This window comes from Manis pentadactyla, chromosome 4 (genome assembly GCF_030020395.1).
Source record: "Manis pentadactyla isolate mManPen7 chromosome 4, mManPen7.hap1, whole genome shotgun sequence".
Taxonomy (NCBI): Eukaryota; Metazoa; Chordata; class Mammalia; order Pholidota; family Manidae; genus Manis; species Manis pentadactyla.
This window is the reverse complement of record NC_080022.1, coordinates 146,677,169-146,702,967: the sequence shown is the minus strand read 5'-3', so window position 1 is coordinate 146,702,967 and position 25,799 is coordinate 146,677,169. Positions and strand designations below refer to the sequence as shown.

At 37.6% G+C, this 25,799-nt stretch overlaps 1 protein-coding gene across 1 annotated transcript in view; it reads right to left on the bottom strand.

Annotated features, from left to right (window-relative positions):
- The window catches only part of LOC130683238 (serine/threonine-protein kinase TAO1-like), a 57,935-nt gene that overhangs the window by 4,933 nt on the left and 27,203 nt on the right, over positions 1-25,799 (bottom strand). The window contains 6 exon segments of the mRNA XM_057499499.1: positions 6,032-6,214; positions 7,126-7,338; positions 11,259-11,498; positions 13,874-14,077; positions 16,591-16,719; positions 24,803-25,027. Of these exon segments, the coding sequence (XP_057355482.1) occupies positions 6,032-6,214; positions 7,126-7,338; positions 11,259-11,498; positions 13,874-14,077; positions 16,591-16,719; positions 24,803-25,027 (1,194 nt within the window).

Genomic DNA, 25,799 nt, shown 5'->3' with positions numbered 1-25,799 from the left:
TGAGAGTTCCACTGCACTTCTGGCAATGCTATCAGCTCTATGCCAACATTTTACCTGGTTTTGTAGAACATAAAGGCCTTAGTTCATATATTGAAATAAGACTACACCTAAGATACTTATTAGCACTCTTTAACTGAGACACTAGGTGGAGCTACAAATACAAATAAAACTACCAATATTTCTCTCTCAACACTGTTACAGAAATAGTATAGGTTTTTCTTTTAGTGATAATTTTGAAGCATAAGAGATGGAACTTTAGATTAAATTTCAAATATGCAAGTTGAAATCAGGCAGATTTATGAATTCTGTACATGGGACAACTACATTTTTCTAAAAATTTATATGTGTTTCAATCTGCCCATCTTGAACGAGAAACATAATTGAGATCAATTTCAGAGGCAAGTAACTGTCAAAGGAGCCAGTAATAAAGACAGCTGAGCCAGCGAAATAGCAACACCTTAAGACCATATTTTCTTAATATAAATGAGGTATTCTACTTTTATCACAAGAACTGTAGAAAACAGAGGAAAATCTATGGGCCAATTAATAGTCCAGAAGCAATGACAATTTTTAATAGACAGAACCCTTAGGCACATGGTAACTTACAAGGGACCAATGCACCTAAGACCATACCAGCTGCTGAGAACTTATGGCTCAGGAATTCTGGAACATAACATTCAATCCTGGATACAACTGATATTCTACTACTACTCAAAACAAATGTCTTTCCTCTCTTTCTTTCTCTAAATCTTCTGCCCATTATTCTTTCTCCAAACACACACAGACATAGAGCCTCAGTACCTTAAAAGATACAAGTGAATTTAGGGATTCTTGTTCTAATGTATATGACAGAATAAGTAAAAAAAAATAAAGATACATCTAGAAATAATATTTTCAGCCTAACTCTTCATCTGTGTAAAACTGGTTTTACCTTGTTTTCTAGTAATCTACCAATCTGTACAGTGCCAGACCAAGGATGAATGAATAAAGTATATTCCTAATCCTTATTCCTTGTCTCTCCCAAGCAATTACTAAAGTTTTTTCCTTTACTATCCAACTTTTTCTCCAATTTATTTAGGTAAGAACAAAAGTTTTTTGATTACTGCTTCAATTTACTTGCTCGTAATTGGTTTGTTTAAATTTTGTGTTTCTTCCTTTGTCAGTCTTGGAAGGTTGTATTTTTCTCAGAAGTTGTCCATTTCTTCTAGGAATCCATATGTTAGCATATAGGTTTTCATAGTATTCTCTAATAATTCTTTGTATTTCTGTGGTGTCTGTCGTGATTTCTCCTTTCTCATTTCTGATTCTGTTGATGTGTGTTGATTCTCTTTTTCTCTTAATAAGTTTGGCTAGAGGCTTATCTATTTTGTTTATTTTCTCAAAGAACCAGCTCTTGGTTTCATTGATTTTTTCTATTGTTTAATTCTTCTCAATTTTATTTATGTCTTCTCTGATCTTTATTATGTCCCTCCTTTTACTGACTTTAGGCCTCATTTGTTCTTCTTTTTCCAATTTCAATAATTGTGAAATTAGACTATTCATTTGGGATTGTTCTTCCTTCCTTAAGTATGCCTGGATTGCTATATACTTTTCTTTGCTGTGTCCCACAGAAGTTGGGGCTTTGTGTTGTTGTCATTTGTTTCCATATATTCCTTGATCTCTATTTTAATTTGTTCGTTGACCCATTGATTATTTAGGAGCATGTTGTTAAGCCTTCATGTGTTTGTGAGCCTTTTTGTTTTCTTTGTACAATTTATTTCTAGTTTTATACCTTTGTGGTCTGGGAAGTTGGTTGGTAGAATTTCAATCTTTTTGAATTTACTGAGGCACATTTTGCGGCCTAGTGTGTAGTCTATTCTGGAGAATGTTCCATGTGCCCTTGAGAAGAATGTGCATCCTGTTGCTTTTGGATGTAGAGTTCTACAGATGTCTATTAGGTCCATCTGTTCTAGTGTGTTGTTCAGTGCCTCTGTGTCCTTACTTATTTTCTGTCCGGTGGATCCATCCTTTGGAGTGAGTGGCGTGTTGAAGTCTCCTAAAATGAATGCATTGCATTCTATTTCCTCCTTTAGTTCTGTTAGTATTTGTTTCACATATGTTGGTGCTCCTGTGTTGGGTGCATATATATTTATAATGGTTATATCCTCTTGTTGGACTGAGCCCTTTATCATTATGTAATGTCCTTCTTTATCTCTTGTTACTTTCTTTGTTTTGAAATCTATTTTGTCTGATACTAGTACTGCAACACCTGCTTTTTTCCCCCTGTTGTTTGCGTGAAATATCTTTTTCCATCCCTTGACATTTAGTCTGTGCATGTCTTTGGGTCTGAGGTGCGTCTCTTGTAAGCAGCATATAGATGGGTCTTGCTTTTTTATCCATTCTATTACTCTGTGTCTTTTGATTGGTGCATACAGTCCATTTACATGTAGGGTGATTATTGAAAGATATGTACTTATTGCCATTGCTGGCTTTACATTCATGGTTACTAAAGGTTCAAGGTTAGCTTCTTTGGTATCTTACTGTCTAACTTAACTCGCTTATTGAGCTGTTATAAACACTGTCTGGTGATTCTTTATTTCTCTCCCTTCTTATTCCTCCTCCTCCATTCTTTATATGTTGGTTGTTTTATTCTGTGCTCTTTTGTGTTTCCTCTGGTGACATCTATTTAGTCTTAGGAGTGCTCCCACCTAGAGCAGTCCCTCTAAAATACCTGTAGAGGTGGTTTGTGGGAGGCAAATGCACTCCACTTTTGCTTGTCTGGGAATTGTTTAATCCCTCCTTCATATTTAAATGATAATTGTGCTGGATACACAGTATTCTTGGTTCAAGGCCCTTCTGTTTCATTGCATTAAATATATCATGCCATTCTCTTCTGGCCTGTAAGGTTTCTGTTGAGAAGTCTGATGATAGCCTGATGGGTTTTCCTTTGTAGGTGACCTTTTTCCTCTCTCTAGCTGCCTTTAAAACTCTGTCCTTGTCCTTGATCTTTGCCATTTTAATTATTATGTGTCTTGGTGTTGTCCTCTTTGGGTCCCTTCTATTGGGAGTTCAGTGTGCTTCTGTAGTCTGAGCAACTATTTCCTATCCCAGTTTGGGGAAGTTTTTAGCAATTATTTCTTCAAAGACACTTTCTATCCCTTTTTCTCTTCTTCTTCTTCTTCTGGTACCCCTATAATGTGGATATTGTTCCTTTTGGTTGGTCACACAGTTCTCTTAATATTCTTTCATTCCTGGAGATCCTTTTATCTCTCTCTGTGTCAGCTTCTCTGCATTCCTGTTCTCTGATTTTTATTTCATTAATGGCCTCTTGCACGTCATCTGCTCTTAAGTCCTTCCAGAGATTGTTTCATTTCTGTAATCTCCCTCCAGACTTTATCCCTTAGCTCTTGCATATTTCTCTGAAGATCCATCTGCATGGTTATGACCTTTATTTTGAATTCTTTTTCAGGAAGATTGGTTAGGTTTACTCCTTCTCAGGGGTTGTCTCTGTTAGTTTGGTCTGGATCAAATTCTTCTGCTTTTTCATGGCGATAGAGGTAGTTGTGTGGAGCTGGCGCATGTGATGGCTGGGAGAACGTCCCTTCTTGCTGGTTTGTGGCCTTCCTCTCCTGGGAGAACAGTGACCCCTAGTGGCTTGTGCTGGGCAGCTGCTCGAAGACAGGGTGTCTGATTCTTGCTGAGCTGCTGTGGATGAAGCTCTTCCCAGTTGCTCTGGGCATGGCCACTGCCTCTATGGTGGAGTTGCGCCAGAGGGGGAACGGGCCGGAGGCTGTTTATCAAAATGAGGGGCCTCCGTGCTGCGCAGGTGGTTGGGGCACCCGGAGTTCCCTGGGATTCCCAGTTACTGGGCCGATTGTGCTGGGGCGCTTCCATCCAGCTGTGAAGCCCCTGTCCCTTTAAGATTTTCAAAGGGCACTCGCTTTTCTTTGTCCCAGGGGTGCCAGCAGTGGGGACCCACTCACAGGTCTTCCTGTCCTGTTTCCCTAGCATCCAGCACACCACACACTGTGTCTGTGCTGCGGTGCAGATGGCTGGGGCTGGCTATTTAGCAGTCCTGGGCTCCCTCTCCCTCCCCGCTCTGACTCCTCTCCTCCTGCCAGGAGCTGGGGTGAGGGGCGCTCGGGTCGCACATGGCTGTAGCGTGTATCTCACTCCCTTTGTGAGACACTGGGTTCTCGCAGGTTGTGGATGTAGTCTGGCTTTTGCCCTGTGTCTTCTGGTCTCTCTTTTAGGAATAGTTGTATTTGTTGTATTTTCAATAATATATATGGTTTTGACTGGAACAAATAGTTCAAAAATTCATATGGAACTACCAAATACCCCAAATAGCCAAAGCAATCCTGAGAAGGAAAAGTAAAGTCGGGGGTATCTTGCTCCCCAACTTCAAGCTCTACTACAAAGCCACAGTAATCAAGACAATTTGGTACCGGCACAAGAACAGAGCCACAGACCAGTGGAACAGAATAGAGACTCCAAACATTAACCCAAACATATATGGTCAATTAATATATGATAAAGGAGCCATGGACATACAATGGGGAAATGACAGTCTCTTCAACAGCTGGTGTTGGCAAAACTGGACAGGTACATATAAGAGAATGAAACTGGATCATTGTCTAACCCCATACACAAAAGTAAATTTGAAGTGGATCAAAGATCTGAATGTAAGTCATGAAACTATAAAACTCTCAGAAAAAAACATAGGCAAAAATCTCTTGGACAGAAACATGAGCGACTTCTTTATGAACATATCTCCCCAGGCAAGGGAAACAAAAGCAAAACTGAACAGGTGGGACTATATCAAGCTGAAAAGCTTCTGTACAGCAAAGGACACCATCAATAGATTGAAAAGGTCCCTACAGTATGGGAGAATATATTCATAAATGAGAGATCCGATAAAGGGTTGACATCCAAATATAAAGAGCTCACATGCCTCAACAAAAAAAAGCAAATAATCCAATTAAAAATGGGCAGAGGAGCTGAATAAACAGTTCTCTAAAGAAGAAATTCAGATGGCCAACAGACACATGAAAAGATGTTCCACATTGCTTATCATCAGAGAAATGCAAATTAAAACCACAATGAGATATCACCTCACACCAGTAAGGAATATCACCATCCAAAAGACAAACAACAACAAATGTTGGCGAGGTTGCGGAGTAAGGGGAACCCTCCTACACTGCTGGTGGGAATTTAAATTAGTTCAAGCATTGTGGAAGGCAGTATGGAGGGTTCCTCGAAATGCTTAAAATAGAAATACCGTTTGACCCAGCAGTTCCACTCCTAGGAATTTACCCTAAGAATGCAGCAGCCCAGTTTGAAAAAGACAGATGCACCCCTATGTTATCGCAGCACTATTTACAACAGCCAGGAAATGGAAGCAACCTAAGTGTCCATCAGTAGTTGAATGGATAAAGAAGAGGTGGTACATATACACAATGGAATATTATTCAGCCATAGGAAGAAAACAAATCCTACCATTTGCAACAACATGGGTGGAGCTAGAGGGTATTATGCTCAGTGAAATAAGCCAGGCAGAGAAATACAAGTACCAAATGATTTCACTCATATGTGGAGTATAAGAACAAAGAAAAACTGAAGGAACAAAACAGCAGAATCACAGAACCCAAGAATGGACTAACAGTTACCAAAGGGAAAGGGACTGGGGAGGATGGCTGGCAAGGGAGGGTAAGGGTGGGGAAAAGAAAGGGAGCATTACAATTAGTATGTATAATATGGGGGGGTACAGGGCAGGCTCTACAACACAGAGAAGACAAGTAGTGATTTTACAGCATCTTACTACGCTGATGGACAGTGACTGTGAAGGTGCCTGTGGGGGGGACTTGGTGAAGGGGGGATCCTAGTAAACATAATGTTCTTCATGTAATTGTAGATTAATGATACCAAATATGTATGTGTATATATATATATATATATATATATATGGTTTTGGGAGGAGATTTCCACTGCTCTACTCATGCCGCCATCTTGACTCCACCTCCCCACAATTACTTTTTTCTATTACTTATACCTGTTGTTGTATGAGTGCCCTGCGGTAGGAGACCCTCTGTTCAAGCTCCCGAAGCTCTCGATCATCTTGTGCCTCAGCCTGCAGCTTGATTTTGCTGTGATATGCATTCAGCAGCTCCAGTTTCTGCTGCAGCTGCATTTTCAAAACCTGGCACTCTGCCTCCTGTGCTTCATCCAAATGCAGCTGAAAGAGAGAAAGAAAACAGATATATCCTCCTATGAGCTATGAGCTATCTTTTCATGACGTCTGGAAAGGAGGAGGTGTAAGTTAAGACAGACTACTCTTCTATAGGGCACAGCTGTTCTCGCTTACATCTTGGAGTAAACATCTCCGAAAAAAGGAAAACATAGTACCAATGATGGCATTATAAGGATAAAGCTATCATAAGCTACTTGGATGATGCCTAAATAATCATTATTTTTTTAAAGAAAAATATAGATTCTGATTGATATAAGACTCTGAATCTTTTCTCTCCAGTGGAAATAACTATAGAACAGGGACAAGCATGCTACAGCTTATGGGCCAAATCTGAACAGCTACCTGATTTTTGTTTTTGTTTTTCAACAGCCCACTAATTAGGAATGGTTTTTACAATCTGAAATGGACATATTTTAAATGGCAATGTAAATACCCACATAATAACCCCAATTTTTCCTCCTGGCCCACAAAGCCTAAAATATTTACTATCTGGCCAATTAAGAAAATATCCGTAAACTTAACATAGCAGATATTTTGTATCTGCACTCAAATGGAACCACCTGGATTCCCAATCAAGTACTACTTTTCAAACTCTGCTTAACAAAGCTGCTTCTCCAATCTTGATATGCTGCTGGTGTATGTACTAAACCCCTGCAAGGCACCAGCAGAGAGCCTATGGAGAACCTCATGTCCAAGTGTATCAAAGAGGATTATATATACATCATGCATATTTCCAAGCAATGCTGAGAACAAGAAGAATATGGACCAGCAGCACTATTTCCCAAGGTGCCGCAGAGTTTTCATTTCCACCTTAATATTTTAATTGTTGGGATTTTATTAATGTGGTGGAAGGAAAGGGGCACTATATTTGTTTTGCCTAAGTAAAATAAACTTACGGTTTGAGTGGAGAGCATTTCACGAATGCTGTGGTCACACTGCTCAGCTAAGATGGCTAACTTCCGGGTCTGCTCCTCCTTAAGCCGTTTCAGAACAGCTTTGCGCTCACTCTTTGGTGTAGATTCCCGTAAGAGTTTTCTTAAAGCTTTGTACTGTCTGGTTTGGATTTTACAGGTGTCCTGGAACTGCTTTTTGATTTGGAGTTTTTTAGACTGTAAAGAAAAGAAACAAGACATATAATTTTTAACATATGGCATTTGGTATAGCTTATGCTTACATGAAAAGGCTAGAATAGAAAAGAAGAGGAAACAAAAACTCAGATCATAAGGTGACAGGTACCTCTATACTTGGGTCAAACCATTGGATTCCATGCAATTTTATAACAAACTCTAAAACATAAGAATACCAAGAACTTCATTTATCATAGTACTTCAGGCAACATTTATTTTGTTTTTAATTTAGTGAAGTGAGTAAATATTAAAATTACCTTTGATAACTGTGTATATAGATGGCAGAAAATTATATTTCTTTTCATGCACTTAGTATATATAAAATAATTTTACTGGCCAGTCAGTATTTTATCAGATCTCTGAAGCAGAAAATAAGTATATTTACTCTGTTCCTTGTCTAAGACATTTTGCTCCAATTTCTTTTAATGACAATCTCAACTGTAAATATAGTCTGTGATGGACCCCATAAAAGTAGGGTACTAGTAACTGACTGATACTGTTATTACAATTGTCTTTTCCTTACGATACTGAACTAGGTAGAAACTACTTCATAAGGGTTTACTCTTTAGCACCATGAGCAAAAACCTGAAAGTTAACTAATCTTTCAAAGGTCAAAGAAAAGTTATGAGGCAAGGGAAGGGACAACAACCCTTCTTGCGGTAATGATAACAGACATGAACTACATAAGCAGTTTTGAGATAAAATAATTTGGGTTCAGAAACAGAAAAACTCTGGCTTTAAATCACAGGTTAATTTTTCTGTGAACTCAAGTTTTAACAAAACTTAGTAAGATGAGATATATTTTATAAGGTATATCCCTCAAGCCTACAAGTAACAACACTCATTTACTACACAAAGGCAGAACCTATAGTTGAAATTATTTCCCTCAATATATATATTGCCAGATATTGAATGGTTGAGTCAGTGTGCAGATGCATGTATGACCAAACACTCTTGTCAAGGAACTAGTTCATGCTCTTTGCTCCAATACTACAAAATCAAATATATATCCTTTTCTGCATTTTACACCAATTGAGGTACTAAGCCATAGTTATGTACCTTTATTCTGTGAAGGGTCAAGAAATGTCTAGCTAGAAAGACAAACTCTTGGTTTAGTTGGCTTAGCACTGCTCTTAAATACTGCCCTTGGTTAATAAAATTCCTCCAAGTTAGGAATGGAACAATGAAATTTAGAATTCTCTTCTGACTTTGTGTAACAGACTCCATTCTTTAAAAAACTTTTAAATATTCAAATATTTTTGCCAAGAAAACTATAGTACTCCGTATCACTAGCTAATGACAAAAAGGAATGCCCTGAAAATTTTTTTTAACAAGATTAATACTTATACCAAGAATTAACTACATCCCACAATGTTTCGCTCAAGTGAAAGCAGGATAAACGTGTTCCAGTTGTTTCTTAATCACTTAATACTGACAAAACATCACCTGATGGCAGATGAAGAAATGGCAGATAGACAATAGGTGTTTACCCAAGTCATTCCACAGAAATGGTGCCCAGTGTCTACAAATACTGTCAGCTTATCTAAGTGTGCACACTGACGTCCTCCTATCCCCCTTAAAGTCTTGGAGAAAGCTGGAATAGTTGCCACTATTGCAGTTGAGCTATTACTTAGTAAATAAAAATTTACCTAAAAAAATTGCAACTGTTACTTACATAAATGAAATGACCTGGTGTTAAAATAGAGTCTGTTTTCTCCACAAAGGGACTAGGGTTACCAAAGGGAAGGGATTGGGGATCGTGGGTGGGGAGGGAGGGAGAAGGGGATTAAAGGGCACTATAATTAGCACTCACAATATAGGTGGGTCATGGGGAAGGCAGTACAGCACGGAGAAGACAAGTAATGACTCTGTAGTGTCTTCCTTCGCTGATGGACAGTGACTGCAGTGGGGTTGGAGGGTGATAGTATGAGTGAATTGATAGTATGAGTGAATGTTGAAACCACAATGTGCTCTTGTGAAACCTTCATAAGATTGTTTATCAATGATACCTTAATTTAAAGAAAAAGAGTCTGTTTTGTTCAAATTGTGCAAGTAGGTAGATATATACAACTAAGAGGAACATGGTGATTTTCTTTCCCACTAAAGTAACAGAAGAATTTCTTTAATGGAAAATCTTGAGCTTAAGTATCACGAGAAGGAAGCTTTCTATCCAAGGTCTGACTATGATTGTGAAACATTATTTTTCCCCTTGATTTTTTAATAGTATCTGTGAGAATAAGACTAGTGTTGTACAAGCTTTCAAACTGAGAAGGCTGTAACAACAGGGAAAAAAAGGAAGGGTTAAACAGCAAACAACTAACCTATGCCAAGCCCCAGAGAAATGAAGTCGTATCAGATTTGTGGTCTGACCAAAGAAAACCAGGAAGCTTTCAGTGTGGTTTACTTCTGGGTGCTGCTCACTTTAAAATTGTAATTAATTTTATAGACATGCTTTAAATATCTTTTGGTGGGAAACTGTACTGTGTAGCTACTACAAAGACAAAATAAATCTGGACAATCATTAAGAATTCTGATTTTCATAAGCATTAACTAATTATGGTTATGTGGGTAGTCAACATATGAGCCACTCTGGAAGCGATGTTCATTAGCTGTTTTGAAGATACAGCAAAGTAACATTTTACTTAGATTCACAAGGAAAGGGTGAATCTTAGCTTTGCTTCTGTATTTTGTTCAGGACAACCTGTATGAATGGAGCTGAATAGGAATCAGAGATACCTCTGATTTTGCTTCTGGTTTTGACACAGATTACTTCTGTGAGTGAAGTTCACTTCACTTCAGGACAGTTATTCAGGTAAGTGTTGTTACATGATAGTTCTATAATTAAATTGTCAAAGAGTTTGAAAAAGGGGGTAAAGAAGATACTGTGGGATCTGGGCCTTATTGGATGTAAATAAAAGTTTAAAATGTGCAGACTTGTACAGATTAATTGACGTACTACTATGGATGACAACATATATAGTGGGTTGTTTCAGTTTTTTGTTTATTAAGATGCATGTGATTAAACTTCACATATTTATTACAAGTTATAAAATTTGAAAATTCCTTGGAATTGTTAACTCTGGTTAATTCTGGTAGAGGGGCCTGGACCAGGTGGCTTAAAGGACAAGGAGAGGGAAACCTTTAACTTTATAATAAATACACTTCGGCATCTTTTGAATTTTGTATCCTATGAATAAATTCGTCTGTGCAAAGCAAATACAAAATTTAAAGTCCTTAGATATTATATATCACCAACACTTGTCTTTCCTTATTTGTCTACAAGAGGGCATATAATAATAGCTTGCTTCACTCTGATGTGCTAATTAAAAAAATACACTCCAACTACACATGCCCTGGTCTTACCTATGCTACCAAGCACAGAAAGAATGGGAGTAACAATGTGATAATTCCACTATTCTTCTTAGGATGAGTATAGACAATGAAGGGAGAGGGAGTAAAAAGGCATTTTTCATTCACTGGTTTCTGTACTAATCAAGAACTTACTGCCTCTTTTGGATACAAATCACATTCAGAGGAAATAAGATCCCAAAACTATAGAACTTGGAACAACAGAGAGAAGCCAACAGGTTAGTATGTTGATATATATTTGTAGTATCAACATTGGACATCTGGGTACAGTTAAAATAAGAATTTTGAATCTCATTTATGGCACTTTCTGCAGTGAAAATGTTCTGGCCATTTTTTGGTACTCTGCTGAGAAATACATAAGCAGAAATCTGTAGCTACAGACCCTCTACATCAAAACTAACCAAGCATGCTTAAAATGAAAAGAAAAAAAGCTTATTCAATTTCTTTATGGCAGACATCTGGCTTAGACTTTTAGTGTTTACATGATGCCTTTTATCTGTTCTCCTTTGTCAAGAAGCTTAGGCTAAAGGTACCTTTAGACTCTTAGACTGTTGTTGAACCTCCATGGCATGCTTTCGCCTTAGTCCTTGTTCTCTCCGTTTATTATGCTCCAGCTGGTTAGTGAGCTCGGCTTGATGCTGCAGTCTGATCAGCTCAGAGCGCATCTTCTGCCTTGTGTTGAGCTGGCGGAACTCCAGTTCTTGCATGGATTCGTGATGTCGCAGTAGCGTTGCATGCTCCAAGTCCATTTGAGTCTGCCTCTTATCTAACTCCTAATTCATAACAAAAGACAAAGGCATAATTTACTGATGTACAGTGCCAGGCGAAAAAAATCCTAAGAAGCAGAATAACCAGGATATAGATGTAATCCTCTGATTTAATAATGGCTGCACAGTAAATATTAGGGTTTTATTACTGTAACTGTAGAAAATGGGCAATTGGTAGCATAATTTCCTTATCTGTTCATTAGCTATTTATACTATTTTTCACAATAAGCTTAAGATATATCAAATCTGTCCCAAGAGACTTAATGTCCTTTCCACTCTCTTTCATTTATGTTTCCTAATTTTGTATTTGAAGAGGACTTCTAAGTCATCCTTTGAATTTCTTCAGTGTATACATTCATTTCTATTACATGCAGTATACCCAGTATAGTGTAGTGGTTAAGAACACAAGACTCTAATAACAATGAAGCAAAACTGAAGGAACAAAATGGCAGCAGACTCGGAGACTCCAAGAACGAACTGGTGGTTACCAAAGGGGAGGGGTGTGGGAGGGTGGGTGGGGAGGGAGGAAGAAGGGGACTGAGGGGTATTATGTTTAGTACACATGGTGTGGGGGATCACGGGGAGAACAGTGTTTCACAGAGAAGGGACATAGTGGATCTGTGGCAACTTGCTGCCCTGATGGACAGTGACTGCATTGGGGTATGGGTGGGGACTTGACAATATGGGTAAATGTAGTAACCACATTGTTTTTTCACGTGAAACCTTCATAAGAGTGTATATAAATCATACCTTAACAAAATATTAACAAACAAACAAACAAACAAAAAAGAACACAAGACTCTAGGGCTAGACTGCCTGCTTTCTAAACCCTGGCTCTGCTTCCAACTAGCAGTGAGTCCTTGGGTTAATTACTTAAACTCTCTGTGCTTCAATTTCATCACTTCTCAAATGGAGACCATAACATAGCTGTTTCATAAAATTAACATGAGGCTGAAATGAATTCATAAGTGGAAAGCTCTCAGAATACCTACCTCATGATCAGTAAATGTTACAACAATTTTTTCAGTTTAAAAAGATCAAATATACAACACACACACATACACTCACACACACTCTCTCTTTTTCTCTGTCGAAGGAAGCCAGACTTGGCCCTTTCGCCTCTGCTGCCCCTTCTCCAGGGGCCAACATTTGGTGCATATGTTTCCCAACCTTCCCCATGCTGTCATGACACAACTATTGCATGAAAACATATAGTTTTAAAATTGAATAAAAAAACATATTATAGGTATATAATATGCTTTCTTTACCGAAAAATATAATGGACAAATATCCAGATCAGATCAGGACATACAGATCTTTCTTTTAAGTTTTATAGTAAGCCTCTGCTTTGTGATGCCGTAGTTGTTCCATTTTTTGCTTTATGACAAATTTTCAATAAACATCTACACATGATACACCACATGATTATGTTATTATTTCTTTAGGATAGAATTTGAGAAGTGGATTTGATGGATAGAAGATACATGCAAATTAAATTGTAAAAGCTGCTGAATTATGCTCCAAAATGGCAGTAGCAATTTATACTCTTCCCAACGTTGCCCACTTTCCCGTGCCACTACTAGGACTTACCAATTTTGTAGACTGATCTTATCGAATTGATTCAATTGTTTTAATTTGAATTTCTTTAATTAGTGAATTTGAATAATTAACTTATATTTGAAGTTTAAGCCATTCTTGGAAAGAAATTGATCTTTGCTCATAGGTATACCTGATAATGAGAACCATTGTTTTCATTGGCATAAGTTTCTACATATGCCCAATGAATAATTTCATGATTATAAAAATATGTTAAATGGTAGTATATATCTTCATGGCACCCATTTTGGATGAAAAGACATAAATTATCCAATTAATTTTCTCACATTTAAAAATTAATACTTCTTTCACTCATGGATTTGATATTTATTAAATATTTACTTAATACATATTTATTGAATACCTGTTATGGGCCAGCCACTAGGTATAAGGCCTGGAGATATCTATCCACTGGATATAAAAGCCCGGAACAGAACCTGGGAATTCATATAATTTCCATTCTCCTTGGGGAGAGAGAGATCCCCCGAAAAAAGTGTGCATATGTGTGTGTGTGTGTGTGTGTGTGTGTGTGTGTGTGTGTGAGAGAGAGAGAGAGAGAGAGAGAGAGAGAGAGGGAGGAGTGCAAGAATATTTAAAGAAGGGAGAAGGATTTGGTGATCAGAATTGGGGAGATATGAAGTGAGGGAGAAGGTGAACCGTGTGGGTTGGGTTTCCAGGGAAGAAGGACTTAGGCAAAGGGAAGCAGAAGCGCTCTCAGGCCTTGAGGGTGGGATGTGACTGACATCTTTTCAGGAAGATTCTGATTTCACACCAGTTAAACAAACCTCCATGACGAGGTCCTGCTCCAAGTTACAGCGCCCAAGGAATATCTTTCTTTGGAAGCGACGGCATTGCAGCCCTAGGCACTGTCTCTGATGTTGAAGAAGATCAGTCTTTTCCGCGGCTTGGAGATGCTGGATGTTCTCTATCTGCTTTGACAGCCATTCCTGTTTTTCTTTCCTTGGGGCGCTCCGGCTTTCATTCAGCGCCTGGCAAGATCAAAAACAACTGAGTTCAAAATACATAAAAATTAACTACATGAATATATTATTTGGCAGCTGGTAATCTTCAGTAAAAGTACTTAATTTGTGCCCTCTCTCAAGGGCAGGCAGGGCGATGACCTTAAGGAGGTAGGTAGTATTTTTCCATTTCTTGAGTTATCCATGAAGTAGGACAAGAAAAGAGAAAACATACACTAGAAAACATGCATACTTTTTAGCTTTGCACAGCCATATTTATGATGGCTCGTAGCTTTGAAAGCACACAATGATTGGTGAATGAAGTAAAGCATCTTTCTTTAAATCCCTCCCCAAAAGGGGAAGAAGGCAGTGCTTTCAAGTAAAAATCACACACGAATTAAAATCAAGGTTAAAATATAGTTATGTCTCACTTCTTGATTTTCAACAATAGAAATGCTAAGTTTTTGGCAAAGTTAAGGATGGGTTCAGTATAAAAGACTTTGGAAATTAAATGGAAAATCAAGAAAACTATAGGAAAATAGAGACCTTTTAGAATGGATTTAATATTCAGCACTATAACCACGGTACAAGGCAAGACCAATGTTTTTCTACAGCATTTTAAATATCATCTCACAAACTACCTAAAAAAAATTTATTTATACTGGACAAGATGAGAATGTTGACAATACATTCAATGATACAAACCCGAGGATGCTAATTAATACTAGTATATTTCAACCTAAAATGCATCAACCTTGTAGAGAATATAAATCAGCCATCTTTCCTAGGTCTAAGATGACTTTTCAGAGACTATTAACCTTATGGTTCTTCATCTGTTATTCAAGAAAGAAACCAATTATTCATTACTTTCATTAATAAGATATTCAAACACATAAAAATAAAAAGCTCATAAGCTTGTAGTTCTCAACTTACAGATGTCAGTGATAAGACAGGGATAATACAGGCATGTACACAAAGCTCACTTGGCTGTTTTTCAAAATCTTTTGCCAAGGAAACTCCCCACCCACCAAGACTCTAGTATGTCCCTTCCTCTATACCGATAATAATCATTCTAAATGAACACACACACACACAAATACACAAAACTACCCTCTAAAAGAAAATGAACTTATTAGTTAGACTATGAATTATATGCTTGAAGGATTATCTAAATCAACACATTCATTTATAAAACGAAAAGCTCATTTCACTAAGAAACAACTATAGAACTGCATTTTGTTGGTATTTATTTACAGTTGGGAATCCTATTTACCATCTTTTCAAATTCCATGTTCTAGTACTGAGTTTAGCTTTTAGATTACAGTAATGGGAATACATACCAGGTTATACTCTTTCGAGTCAGAAAAATCTTATCAATGAACCTCACTTGGCAGGATATATATAGCAAGGCTTTGTGCCACCAATATGTCCTTAATAAGACTTGAATATCTAATTATAGGTCAAATTCCTACACACACAAAAGCACTGTACCAAAGATATTATGGTTATATTATCAAGATTAATTTATCTGTGTGCTAATAATTTATTACATGGGCTAAAAATTTCAGCCCATCAGTTTGTAAGAGGGGGTGTAACTGGAGAAGTCTTGGTGGGTGGGGAATTTCCTTGGCAAGAGATTTTGAAAAACATAGCCAAATGATTCTTTGTGTGTATGCCTGTATTATCTCTGTCTTCTCATTGACATCTTTAAGTTGAGAACTACAACTTTATATGATTTTTTTATATTTATGTGTTTGAGTATCTTATCAACAAAACTAATAAAGAATTGGTTTCTTTCTTGAATAACAGGTAAAGAACCATAAGGTTAATATTCTCTGAAAAATCACCTTAGACCTGGGAAAGATGGTTGATTTATATTCTCTGCAATATAATAAATATGCAATAGCTGACACATATCATTTTCATGTCCTGACCACTATCCTGAATAATAATCCCCTTTCAGAAATTGCCTTGGAACAACCATGGCTTTCCTCAAAGTTAGAGTACATCTGCGATAAAAAGAAGTTCAAGAAAGCAGCACATAAAGGGCAAATACACATGAAATCATGTAACCACAAAGACATGATTAGCATGCTTTCCTATTAAAGAAAATGGGATGAGCAGAAATGCCTCTTATCCTTATTCTGTGTTAAAATCAGAATAAGAACAAATTATTGTAATCTGAGCCCAAAGTAAGAAGGTATGATTTACTTTTCAAGGAAGAAATGTATGGCTCTTTTTCACAGCTAAAGTATTTTTATTTCTAGTGACTCAGTTACTCAGTAAGTGCTTAGGAAAGCTATTATAAATAATAGCTTCATAAAATAATTTAAATGTTCAAGAGATCACTCTTTCTAGATCCCACTCAACTGAGGATATCAGCCATTGAGAATAGGTTATAATCAATGTCCTCACTTAAACTGATATATAGTTAGTGGCCACAAACAAAAGAAAAATTTATGCTAATGGTTCTATGAGTAGATCACTATTGAATATAATCAGTAAGCGGGTAAGTGGCTTGAAAAGTTCTATAAAGTAAATACCTTCTTAAGCTGTTCCTTCTGAAGTTTATATTCTCTCTTCTGGGACTTCAGAAAGCTGTTCAGTTCTTTCTTCTGCTGGGCCTGTAGATGTTGCTTAAATTTTTCCTCCTCTTTGGGCATCACTTCAGCCTATAGCAAAATTTTTTAATGGATCAAATTAGCTCAGCAGATAAGTTCAAAGCAGCCGTTTAATACACATTAGCAAGGATACTTCCTCCCACCTAAGAATATAACATCAGTATAATCATTACCAAAGCAAGAATATCCAGTAAATTATTAAGTATTACTCAGCATCCTTATTTGAATTTCAGAGAACCAATAAAATGGAACTCATCTTTAAAATGCTGATCTTTTACAGGGTCAGTGTTTTCACCTTCTTTCCCCCATACTGGAGTATGCTGCCTGACACCCCTCCAATAAAGCAAAACAAATGTAATTAACTTATGACCTTTTACCTAGCTTGACTTGTATATTAAATAATGTAATACATTCATCTTCAAATTAATCCCTGACTTTTAATTTGTATTTTAAGTAATATGAAAATGTTAAATATTAAATCCCAGTATAATATTATCTTATTTCTGATGATATATGCAATAGTTGACCCATAAACAATGTGGAGATTAGGGGTGTTGACTCCCAACACAGTAAAAAAATCCTCATATAACTTTTCACTCCCCAAAAACTTAACACAGCATGCTGCTGACTGGAAACCTTACTAACAACAGGAACAGATATTCACACATATTCTGTGTGTTGTATAAATTATATACTGCATTCTTACAATAAAGAAAGCTAGAAAAAAGAAAATGATCTTTCAAACCATCTCTCAAAACATTTTCCAAGATGTTTATTGAAAAGCAATACGTGTATAAATGAGCCCGTGCAGTCCAAACCTATGTTATTCAAGGGTGAAGTATACATATTCATTGCAGAACATTTAGGAAATACAGAAACACACAAAGAAGAAAAATCTTGTATGATTTTACCAGCCAGAGACAACCAATATTAACATTTTGGTGCGGATCCTTCCTAATTTTTTCTAGGCATATATAGACATAGATATAAATATATAAAATGAATCTAAAATCATATTGCACATCATGTTTCATGAATTGCTTTCCTAAACATGTTAGTATCTACCACTTTACAAATTATTCAAGAAAGTAAACACCAAACACGATTCTAAATATTTTTACATTCTCTCACCAAATTATTTCAAAATCAAATATTCATTTACACCAGAAATTATTTTGCTAAATTCTCTATTACTGTGAGAGAGTGATTCTTCTTTTTTTGCAGGGAAGGGTGAGCAGGGTAGCTATAAATGCCTCAGGGTGGACTAGCCAGACATATTTGAAGATATAGTGTAAGTTTATTGAGAAGTTTACATTTTACTTGACAACTGTGATGATCAAAATAAATTGAAACAAATGGGAAAGCAAGGAAATTAGAAGACAAGTTTTCACATAACTCCTAAAAAAATGCAACTTTATCATATAGTCGAATGATACTTATTTGCAGTAAACAAATGGGCTAAATCTGGATCTGAAACCCTCTTAATCCCTCTTACTTCAACATTCTCTGTATATTATAGTACTCTTCAATTCTTCTGATATAAAAATGCTACTATAAATTTAAGTCCAAAAAGTATACAGAGAATGATGAATGATTTCTGAAACCGAAATTAAATACTGATTTATCAAACTCCTCATATAACCAAAGTGTCCAAGGCCTAGAGCAGAATACTTAATGACTTTTTTTTAGTAAGTTATCATTGATATACACTCTTATGAAGGTTTCACACGAAAACCAATGTGGTTACTACATTCACCCATATCAAGTCCCTGCTCAAAACCCCACTGCAGTCACTGTCCATCAGTGTTGTAAGATGCCACAGTCACTACATGCCTTTTCTGTGCTACACTGTCTTCCCCATGATCCCCCCCACACCATGTGTGCTAATCATAATAGCCTCAATCCCCTTCTCGCTCCCTCCCCAACCACCCTCTCACACCCCTCTCCTTTGATAACCGCTAGTCGCTTCTCAGAGTTTGTGAGTCTGCTGCTGTTTTGTTCCTTCAGTTTTGCTTCATTGTTATACTCCACAAATGAGGGAAATCATTTGGTATTTGTCTTTCTCTCCCTGACTTATTTCACTGAGCATAATACCCTCTAGCTCCATCCATGTTGTTGCAAACGGTAGGATTTGTTTTCTTTGTATGGCTGAAAAATATTCTGTTGTGTATATGTACCACTTCTTCTCTATCCATCCATCTACTAGTGGACACTTAGGTTGCTTCCATATCATGGCTATTGTAAATAGTGCTACAATAAACATAGGGGTGCATATGTCTTTTTGAATCTGACAGCTTGTTTTCTCTGGGTAAATTCCTAGGAGTGGAATTCCCAGACTAAATGGAATTTCTATTTTCAGTTTTTGGAGGAACCTCCATATTGCTATCCACAATGCTTGAACCAGTTTACATTCCCACCAGCAGTGTAGGAGGAATCCCCTTTCTCCACATCCTAGCCACCATAATTGCTCATAGTTTTTTCTATGTTGGTCATACTAACTGGTGTGAGGTGATAGCTCATTGTGCTTTTAAAATTAGTGATGTGGAGCATCTTTCCAAGTGCCTGTTGCCCATCTGGATTTCTTCTTTGGAGAAGTGTCTGTTCATATCCTGTGCCCATTTTTTAATCAGGTTATTTGCTTTTTGGGTGTTGAGGCATGTAAGCTCTTTACATATTTTGGATGTTAATCATTTGTCAAATATGTCATTTACAAATATATTCTCCCATACTGTCGGATGCCTTTTTGTTCTGCTGATGGTGTCCTTTGCTATACAGAACCTTGATGTAGTCCCATTTGTTCATTTTTGCTTTTGTTTCCCTTGCCCAAGGAGATTGTTCAGGAAAAAGCTGCTCATGTTTATGTTCAGGAGATTTTTGCATATGTTGTCTTCTAAGAGTTTTATGGTTTCATGACTTACATTCATGTCTTTGATCCATTTTGAGTTTACTTTCATGTATGGGGTAAGACAATAATCCAGTTTCATTCTCTTGCATGTAGCTGTCCAGTTTTGCCAACACCAGTTGTTGAAGACACTGTTGTTTCCCCACTGTATGTCCATGGCTCCTTTATCATATATTTACTGACCATATGTGCTTGGGTTTTTATCTGGGATCCCTAGTGTGTTCCACTGGTCTGTGGGTCTGTTCTCGTGCCAGTACCAAATTGTCTTTGCAGTAGAGCTTGAAGTCAGGGACCATAATCCCCCACCTGCTTTATTCTTCCTTCTCATGATTCCTTTGGCTATTTGGGGTCTTCCGTGGTACCATATGAATTTTAGAACTATGTGATCTAGTTCATTGAAGAATGCTGTTGGCATTTTGCTAGGCACTGCATTGAATTAGTAGATTGCTTCAGGCAGGATGGCCATTTTGACAGTATTAAATCTTCCTTTCCATGTTTATTGGTATCTTCTTTCTCTCGACTGTCTTGTAGTTTTCAGGGTATAGGTCTTTCACTTTCTTCATTTGTTTTTATCCCTAGGTATTTTATTCTTATTGATGCAATTGTGAATGGAATTGTTTTCCTGATTTCTCTTTCTGCTAGTTAATCATTAGTGTATAGGAATGCAACAGATTTCTCTGTATTAGCTTTGTATCCTCCCACTTTGCTGAATTCAGTTATTAGTTCTAGTAGGGTAGGGGTGGATTCTTCAGGGATTTTTATGTATGATATCATGTAATCTCAAACAGTGACAGTTTAACTTCTTCTTTTCCAATCTGGATAACTTTTATTTCTTTGTGTTGTCTGATTGCCATGGCTAGGACCTCCAGTACTATGTTGAATAAAAGTGGGGAGAGTGGGCATCCTTGTCTTCTTTCTGATCTTAGAGGAAAAGCTTTCAGCTTCCCACCGTTAAGTATGATGTTGGCTGTGGGTTTGTCATATATGGCCTTTATTATGTTGAGTTACTTGCCCTCTATACTCATTTTGTTGAGATTTTTTACCATGAATGGATGCTGAATGTTGTTGAATGCTTTTTCAGCTTCTATGGAGATGGTCATGTGGTTTTTGTCTTTGTTTTTGTCAATGTGGTGGATGACGCTGATGGATGTCTGAATGTTGTACCATCCTTGCATCCGTGGAATAAATCATATTTGATCATGATAGACGATGTGGTTGGTATATTTTTTAATTTGATTTTGTTGAGCATTTTTGCACCTAGGTTCACAGGGGTATTGGTCTCTAATTTTCTTTTTTGTGGGGTATTTGCCTAGTTTTGGTATTAGAGTGATGCTGGCTTCATAGAATGAGGTGGAAGTATTCCCTCCTCTTCTACTCTTTGGAAAACTTTAAGGAGGATGGGTATTAGGTCTTCACTAAATGTTCGATAAAATTCAGCAGTGAAGCCATCTGGTGCACGAGTTTTACTCTTAGGTAGTTTTTTGATTACCAATTCAGTTTTGCTGCAGGTAATTGGTCTGTTCAGATTTTCTGTTTCTTTCTGGGTCAGCCATGGAAGGTTGTACTTTTCTTGAATGTTGTCCATTTCTTCTAGGTTATCCAGTTTTTTAGCATACAATTTTTCATAGTATTCTCTTCTAATTCTTTGTATTTCTGTGGTGTCTGTAGTGATTTTCCTTTTCATTTCTGATACTCTTTATGTTTACTCTCTATTTTTTCTTGATAAGTCTGGCTAGGGGTTTATCTATTTTGCTTATTTTCTCAAAAAACCAGCTCCTGCTTTCATTGATTCTATTGTTTTAATCTTCTCAATTTATTTAAGCGAGCTGTAATCTTTATTATGTCCCTCCTTCTACTGACTTGGGCCTCATTTGTTCTTCTTTGTCTAGGTTTTTTAATTGTGAGTTTAGACTGTTCATATGGAATTTTTCTTCTTTCCTCAGGAAGGACCATATTGCAATAAACTTCCTTCTTAGCACGGCCTTTGCTGCATACCACAGATTTTTGTGGTGTTGAATTAGTGTTGTCATTTGCCTCCATATATTGCTTGATCTGTTTTTATTTGGTCATTGATCCACTGATTATTTAGGAGCATGTTGTGAAGCCTCCATGTGTTTGTGGGCTTTTTCACTTTCTTTGAGTAATTTATTTCTAGGTTCATACCTTTGTGGTCTGAGAAGCTGGTTGGTACAATTTCAATATTTTTGAATTTACTGAGACTCCTTTTTGTGGCCTAGTACATGATCTATTCTGGAAAATGTTCCATGTGCACCTGAGAAGAATGTGTATACTGTGGCTTTTTGGTGGAGCATTCTGTAGATATCAGTTAGGTCCATCTGTTCTAAAGTGTTGTTCAGTGCCTCTGTCATGTTACTTGATTTGTCCTTTGGAGTGAGTGGTGTGTTGAAGTCTCCTAAAATGAATGCATTGCATTCTATTTCCCCTTTTAATTCTGTTAGTATTTGTTTCACACAAGTAGGTAATCCTGTGTTGGGTGCATAGATATTTATAATGGTTATATATCCTCTTGTTGGACTGACCCCTTTATCATTCTGTAATGTCGTTCTTTGTCTCTTACTTTCTGTGTTTTGAAGTCTATTTTGTCTGACACAAGTACTGCAACTCCTGCTTTTTTCTCCCTATTAGATGCATGAAATATCATTTCCCATCCCTTTACTTTCAGTCTGTGTATGTCTTTGGGTTTGAAGTGAGTCTCTTGTAGGCAGCATATAGACGGTTCTTCTTCTGTTATCCACTCAGTGACTCTATGTCTTTTGATTGGTGCATTCAGACCATTTACGTTTATAGTGATTATCGATAATTATGTACTTATTGCCTTTGCAGGCTTTAGATTTGTGGTTACCAAAGGTTCAAGGGTAACTTCCTTACTATCTAAGAGTCTAACTAAACTCACTTACTATGCTATTACAAACACAATCCAAAGGTTTTTTTTTTCCTCTTTTTTCTTCCTCCTCCATTCTTTATATATTAGGTATCATATTCTGTACTCTTTGTCTACCCTTCACCTACTTTGTGGTAGTTGATTTAATTCTGCATTTGCTTAGTAATTAATTTTTCTCCTTTCTTTACTGTGCTTTCATGACCTCTGGTGACAGCTGTTTAGCCTTAGGTACACTTCCACCTATAGCAGTCCCTCCAAAATACACTGTAGAGACAGTTTGTGGGAGGTAAATTCTCTCAGCTTTTGCTTTTCTGGAAATTGTTGAATCCCTCCTTTAACTTTAAATGATAATCTTTCCAGGTAGAGTATTCTTGCTTCTGCTTCATTGCATTAAATATATCATGCCACTCCCTTCTGGCCTGTAAGGTTTCAGCTGCATAGTCTGATGATAGCCTGATTTGTTTTCCTTTGTATATGATCTTTTTACTCTCTGTGCCTTCTTTTAATACTCTGTCCTTATCCTTGATCTTTGCCATTTTAATTATTATATGTTTTGGTGTTGTCTTCCTTGGGTCCCCTGTGTTGGGAGATCTGTGCACCTCCATGGCCTGAGAGACTATCTCCTTCCCCAGACTGGGGAAGTTTTCAGCAATTACCTCCTCAAAGACACTTTCCCTTTTACTCTCTCTTCTTCTTCTGGTACCCCTATAGTACAAATATTGTTCCATTTGCATTGGTCACACAGTTCTCTCAATATTCTTTCATTCCTAAAGATCCTTTTTTCTGTGCCTCAGCTTCGTTGTATTCCTCTTCTCTACTGTCTTTTTCATTTATTGTCTCCTCTATCATATCTAATCTGCTTTTAAATCCCCCTATTGTATTCCATAATGAATGGATCTCTGCCTTGAATTCGTTCCTGAGTTCTTGAATATTTTTCTGTACCTCTATGAGCATGTTTATGACTTCTTTTTAAAATGTCTTTCAGGAAGGTTGATGAGTTCATTTTCACTTGATTCTTTTTCTGGCATTTTTGGGATCAGGGGTTGAACCTGAGAAGAATGTGTATCCTGTGGCTTTTTGGTGGACTATTCTGTAGATATCTGTTAGGTCCATCTGTTCTAAAGCGTTTCATCCCTTTGATGTTCCTTATCTATATGTGGCACCCTCTATTACTCAGAAGGTCTACTCTCTGGAGCTGCTTAGCCCATGGAGGGAAGTCGGGGGTCGCAGGGGAGTGGTGCTGGTCACTGGGGGTTGGGAAGAGCTGTTTCCTGCTTCCTGGCTACTGTGCCTCTCTCCACAGCCAGACCAGTGGGCCGAACACACAGGTGTAACCCTGTATGCTTTGCATTTGTAGCTGCTGTAGGCAGGGCTTCCCTCTGGCTGGACTGACACCAGGGCAGGGGCAGCTGGTTTGCAAGCCAGTGCCAGCTGTCTGGAAGGTGCAGCAGGCTGCGTATCATGGTGGAAGGCCTCGGAGCTGGGTAGCCAGCCTGGGGGATGTAGCGCCTGAGGTTTCTGAAAAGTTCCCAATCTGCTGGGCAGAGTGTACCTGGACAATTTTGTCTACCTGTCCTTTTTCCTGAGCAGCTAGCCCTATGTAATCCTTGCCCCTTTAGTAGTCCTCTCACTGTTAGGAAGTCTCTCATACTGCCTGCCTTTCTTTTGTCCCAGAGCAGCCAGATGTGGATCCCCATTTTCCACAAGCAGCTGGAATCTCAGTCTCTCCAAGTGTTCCTCCTGTCTTAGCTTTCCAACCCCACTAACTGCCAGAGCACCATGCAATGTGGGTTTGTGCTCCCACAGCACTGCAGCTCTCCAGGGCTGGGTGTTCAGCCGTCCCAGGCCTCCACCCATCCCCACTCCATTTCTCTTCCTTCTGCCAGTGAGTTGGGGTGGGGGAAGAGTGTGGGTCCCTCCAGATCACGGCTTTCATATGTTACCTTTTAGAGGTTTGTTTTTTCTCCAGGTGTAAGCAGTCTGGGGCAGCCTTTTTTCCTGTTGATCTTTTAGGGTTAGTTGTATTAACTATATTTTTGTATTATATGTGGTTTTGGGAGGAGGCCTGTCACCTGTCACGTCATCATCTTCAATCTGATCTACCTGACTTAACCACTGTTACACGATAAAACTATCAAGTCATCAATCCCATATCTACAGGTTCCCAGACTCAGCACTGGAAATTTTACCTATTATATAAATATTTCTCCCTTTCCTCAACTGATTTGCTTGGTTCTGGTTAACAGACACCCTAATAGCAAAATGCCATCTTGGTTAATTTGAAATAGTCACAAGTTAGAATAAATACATTAGTAATACTGATCAGCTACCTCTTTTTCCAGAGCAGCCTGATGTTTCTTGATAAGTTTCGCCATTTCTGCCGCAAAGTTGTTACACTGAGTTTCAAAATCTTTTTCTAATCTGAAACGATGTTCATCCATCTCAGCCTTTAGCTTGTTTTCCAGAGTCACCAGCTTTCTTCGATGTTGCCGCCTCATTTCGATGTAACAAAACATTTGTTCTCTAGGCTCCTGTCCTTGTATTTGCCTTGTAACCTACAGCAATGGAGAGGAAAGAGTGAAATAAAGCAAAACCTTTTTCTTTCAAAACCATCTTGGACCAGTCCACTATCAACTAAGCAGGTAATTCATGTAGGAGAACCCAGTCAACAGCTTCTAATAAAATTTCATCTGAAGAAGCAGACAAACTAGCTGGTTCTAAAATTTAAATGGGAATGTAAAAGACCTAGAATAGCCAAAATTTTGAGGGGGAATAAAAAGTTGGAAGACGTAAACTTCAGTAATCAAAACACTGGTACTGGTATAAGGACAGACTGAATAGAGCAAAGGTACACAGTAAAATCTGGAAACCGACCCACATATATTCAGTCAATTGATGTGCTACCAAAAAGTCAAGTTAATTCAAAGAGGAAAGGAAAGTGTTTTTAACAAACCCTGCTGTAACAACTGGTTCTCTGTATTCAAAGTGAATCAATGCTCAATCATTCTATATACAGAAATTGATTTGAAAAGAATGACTTGACCTAAACCTAAAATCCAGAATCATACAGCAGAAGAAAACACAGAATATTGTCATGACCTTGGGGCAGCAAATATTTCTTGGAAAGGACACAAAAAACACTGATTATAATGAAAAAATGTACCAACTGCATTCTCAAACAGAGACAAAATTCATAATGTAAGATTAATCATGTAAAGTGAACAACTGAGTAGCATTTTGTATATTCATGATGTTCTGCAACCACTGCCCTTAGTATAAAGAAAAAAATGTACAAACTGGATTCTTAAATAGAGGCAAAATTCACAC